At 35.9% G+C, this 5,000-nt stretch overlaps 1 protein-coding gene across 1 annotated transcript in view; it reads right to left on the bottom strand.

Annotated features, from left to right (window-relative positions):
- LOC115225326 overlaps positions 1-368 on the bottom strand; it is a 33,013-nt gene extending 32,645 nt beyond the window's left edge. The window contains exon 1 of the mRNA XM_029796276.2: positions 237-368. Within this exon, the coding sequence (XP_029652136.1) occupies positions 237-339 (103 nt within the window). The 5' untranslated portion in view covers positions 340-368. The remainder of the gene's footprint in view (positions 1-236) is intronic.
- Between the last annotated feature and the right edge of the window lie 4,632 nt (positions 369-5,000).

The raw sequence follows: 5,000 nt of genomic DNA, 5'->3' as shown, positions 1-5,000 counted from the left end.
AATGTACGTATGTATGGTGTTGCTAAGAAGATAAACAGACGTGTATTTAATTCTACATTACGTTATTTACAACTATTAATTAAAAAAAAAGTTATAATTAATATAAATGTTAATTATATATATATATATATATATATATATAACTACATATCTTAAAGTTGTTGTGGACGTAATTATAGGTATAGGGTATTGGGGTTTATGTTTATTAATTCGTTAAATAGTAACGTTGGTCTTACCTTCAGACTTTGAGGCTGTCAAAGTTGACAAAGTTACAATGAAAAAGAGTAGACAGGCTGGAGATGGGTGAAGAAATGATCCGCTCGGCGTGTGTCCTGCCATTGTTTGGCGGAGAAGAGGAAGGAGGCGGCGGAGATGTGGAGGAGAATTTAATTGACGGAGAAGAAGAAGAAGAAGCGTGTGGTGGGGCAGTGCGTGATGGGAGAGAAGGGGGAGGAGAAGAGGTGAAGCAAGGGGAGGGGGGATTTGATGGGGATGGAGGAGTGACAGTTTAGCGTGTGTGTGTGTATATATGTGTGTATGTGTATGTGTATATATGTGTGTGTGTGTGTATATGTGTGTGTATATATGTGTGTGTATATATATGTGTGTGTGTATATATATATATGTGTGTGTGTATGTATATATGTGTGTGTGTATATATATATATGTGTGTGTATGTATATATGTGTGTGTATATATATGTGTGTGTATATATATATGTGTGTGTGTGTGTGTGAATGTATGTATGTATGTATGTATGTATGTATGTATGTATAAGTGGTAACGCACGAAATTCTCGGTTCTTCAGTGAATCTGCTGTTTCTGCTAATATTAATAAATATATATAAGTATTTCGTCTGCCCTTACTTTCTGAGTTCAAATTCCGCCGAGGTCGACTTCGCCTTACATCTTTTCGGGGTCGATTAAATAAGTACCAGTTACACACTGGAGTCGATGTAATCGACTTAATCCGTTTGCCTGTCCTTGTTTGTCCCCTCTGTGTTTAGCCCCTTGTGGGTAGTAAAGAAATAAATATATAAGTATTTCGTCTGCCGTTACGTTCTGAGTTCAAATTCCGCTGAGGTCGATTTTGCCTTTCATCCTTTCGGGGTCGATAAATTAAGTACCAGTTACGCACTTGGGTCGATGTAATCGACTTAATCCCTTTGTCTGTCCTTGTTTGTCCTCTCTATGTTTAGCTCCTTGTGGGTAATAAAGAAATAGGTATTTCGTCTGCCTTTACGTTCTGAGTTCAAATTCCGCCGAGGTCGACTTTGCCTTTCGGGGTCGATAAATAAAGTACCAGTTACACACTGGGGTCGATGTAATCGGCTTAATCCGTTTGTCTGTCCTTGTTTGTCCCCCCTGTGTTTAGTCCCCTGTGGGCAATAAAGGAATTATAAAAAAAAAAATATATATATATATATATATATATATATATATATCTATAAATATATGTATGTGTGTGTTCGTACTTACATACGCTCACATATACCCACATATATATTTACGGCTAGCCTATTTACATTTAAATCCGTGTATGAGTGAGCTATTTACGCACGCACTCGCGCCTATACTCACACACACACATTTACATACTCATATTACCAAAAATCTGTGTACGATTGGGCTATTTTCTCATTGACATATACAGATACACACAGACACACACACACAAACGCACGCGCATACTCACGCTCTCACACACGCGACGGAGACACTCAAATTGCCATCGTATTTACTAGTATCTCTATGTATCTGTCAGCCTGGCTGTGATAACAGGGGTGGTGATGTTGTTGTTACACCGTTGGGATCTTTTCCCTTTGAACGGCACATGTCAACACAATTTCTAGTTAACTAAACACTTTTAAACTTCGTATACTGGTAGAATGTGTTTATAAAACATCATTTTTTCTTGACTTTATTGAGAAAATTCTATAGTTTGTAAGATATTTCCACTTTAAAATCGAGCATTTCGGCAATTTTAACCAATCGCTGACCTCCATTTAGGTAAATAACATTCTGTGCATAATGAATATGTCCCTCCTTTAAGAAACAGATTGGGTTTATTTACATTTGCGAAGAAACAAAGATACCCTTCTCCAACCCCTAACCCTAACTCTAACCCTAAATCTAAAATAGATTGAAATGCAATAGATCGATACTAGGGCCATAATTATGGGTGACATTTTCATTTGACAACGCTAGAAAAAAATCCCATTTTCCGTAGCAGTGTCGTATGAAATTGTCACCCATAATAATAACCCTAGTATCGATCTATTGCATTTCAATCTATTTTAGATTTAGGGTTGGAGTTAAGGTAAGGGGTTGGGAAAGGGTATCTTTTTTTTTTCACAAATGTAAATAAACCCAATTTGTTTCTTAAACGAGGGACATATTCATACAGCACGGAATGTTTTCACCCCAAATGGACTCCAGCGATTGGTTAAAATTGCCGAAATGCTTGAAATTAAAGTTGAAATATGTTGAAATAAAGCCAAGAAAAAATGATGTTTTATAAACACATTCTACCATTATACGAAGTTTAAAACTTTTTAGTTACCTAGAAATTATGTTATAAACTGCCGTTCAAAAGGAAAAGATCCAGTTAAACTTACAAATTACAATTTTCTCAAGAAAGCCAAGAGAAAAAGATGTTTTATTTTGACACATTCTACCAGTATACGAAGTTTAAAAGTGTTTAGTTAACTAGAAATTGTGTTGAAAACTGCCGTTCAAAAGGAAAAGATCCCAGATTCCTATTTTTCTCCACTTTCCCATCGTCCTTGGACTGCGCATCCACACATGTTCACCTTTCATTGCCATCACCTCTAACCCCCATCTCTGTCTAATTATGTATTTACTCCATGCTGGGTCTTATAAGTTGCATCTATTGTGTGACGTCATGCGGTACTGACTACTGAAACCCATGTAACATAAAATACAGAAATATCCAATCCTGCTTGTGCTTGTGTCTCTTTTTTCTCTTATTGCTGTGCTCTTAAGATGATGTCATTGCTCACCCTTGGATATATACAGCGGTGGGATGTTTAACCTGATTAATACTACAGCCAAAACTTGAATGGCTTCATTGCCATACAATCTAATCATACCTCTCTCTTTCTCTTTCTATATATATATATATATATAATAAACCTTTACATAAATAAATAACGTGAACTACACGAAGGGACGAACAAAAAGACAAACGGGTCATTCAAAGCCTTCATTCTTCAGTCAGAAACTGATCCCTCATCGCAGATTTCGGCTGTTTAATTCTGAGATCCACTCTGAATCAGCCAGCCACAGAAGGAAAGAATGCAACGCAACAGAGACGAACAAGAAACGAAAAATCTTTTTAGGAGACAGTAACGGTTAAAAACATGGATGACACAGGCGCCCTACGGCTTTGAGACAAAAAGAGAGACACAAAAACAATATCAGCAAGCATGGAAAAATAATTACCTTTTCGGTGATAAGACACATGTTGAACAAGCGGCCGATGGAAACAGAATGGTATATATATATATATATATATGGCGAGTCGTGTTCTGTCTTGCCTTCGAAACACACTAGAGTCGAACTAGTGAAGCTGATGAAGGGGATTTTTCCTGTGTAGTATGTCCTGTACTCTGTTTTCTGTTGTAAAAAATGGTTTTTCCGTTTTCGTTTCTCTCGTTGAGTTCTACGTTTAGTTGTGGTGTCCTGTACTCACGTATTTATATTTATATATGCATGTATATATACATGTAGATGTAGGTACGCACATATGTTTGTATGTATGCATATTTTATTTATTACATTATATATATATATATATACTTTATTTAAAGCAGCAGAAAATTCAACAAAACCTGTTACTCTGAGTTTTACGTTGCCATTCGTCGGACAGTTTTGGCTAGAATTCTAGCAAAAACTGTCCGACGAACGGCAATGTGAAACTCAGAGTAACAGTGGTTTTGTTGAATTTTCTGCTGCTTTAATACATCATATTACTCTACCACTGGTATTTGAGTACTTTTTTTTTCCACCTTGTTTCACATTTATGTGTTTACTCTAGTATATATATATATATTATATATATATATATTTTTGTGCAAGTAGGATGTACTTGCATAGCAAGTGACCTGATCTGAGATCGTGTGCTGGAATGAAAATAATTGCAGCATGGAAGGTATTTATAAGCCATTTAAGAAACACACAAAAACTGTTAGATTCATTTCAACATTTAAATTTCATTTGTAGAAATATTTTCGTCGCTTTGAGACCGTGACCTGTTCATTGAATTTTGCTAGCATGGAATTTTGTCAGTGAACAAATCATGGTCTCAAAGCGATGAAAATATTTTGAGAAATTAAATTTAAATGTTGAAGTGAATCTAACGGTTTTTGTGTGTTTCTTAAATGGCTTATAAACACCTTCCACGCTGCAATTGTTTTCTTTCCAGCACACGATCTCAGATCAAGTCACTTACTATGCAAGTACATCTCTGTAATATATATATATATATATATATATATATATATATATATACACACACACCCACACACACATATATATACACACATACACACACACACACATATATATATAGCATGGAATTTTGTCAGTGAACAGGTCACGGTCTGAAAGCGCCGAAAATATTTTGATAAATTTAAATGTTGAAGTGAATCGAATTGTTTTTGTTTCTTAAATAGCTTATAAACACCTTCCACACTGCAATTGTTATCATCATCATCATCATCCTTATTGTTTAACGTCCACTTTCCGTGCTGGCATGGGTTGGACGGTTTGACTGGGGACTTGTGAGCCAGATGGCAGCACCAGGTTCCAATCTGATCTGGAAACGCTGGGAAATAATAAGAATAATCATATATATTCTTTTACTTGTTTCAGTCATTTCATTGCGGCCATGCTGGAGCACCACCTTTAGTCAAACAAATCGACCCTGGGACTTATTCTTGTACTTATTCTATCCGTTTCTTTTGCTGAACCGCTAA

The sequence above is a fragment of the Octopus sinensis genome, linkage group LG27, assembly GCF_006345805.1.
Source record: "Octopus sinensis linkage group LG27, ASM634580v1, whole genome shotgun sequence".
Classification (NCBI taxonomy): domain Eukaryota; kingdom Metazoa; phylum Mollusca; class Cephalopoda; order Octopoda; family Octopodidae; genus Octopus; species Octopus sinensis.
Note: the sequence above shows the minus strand (reverse complement) of the source record. Positions and strands in the feature narration are given on the sequence as shown.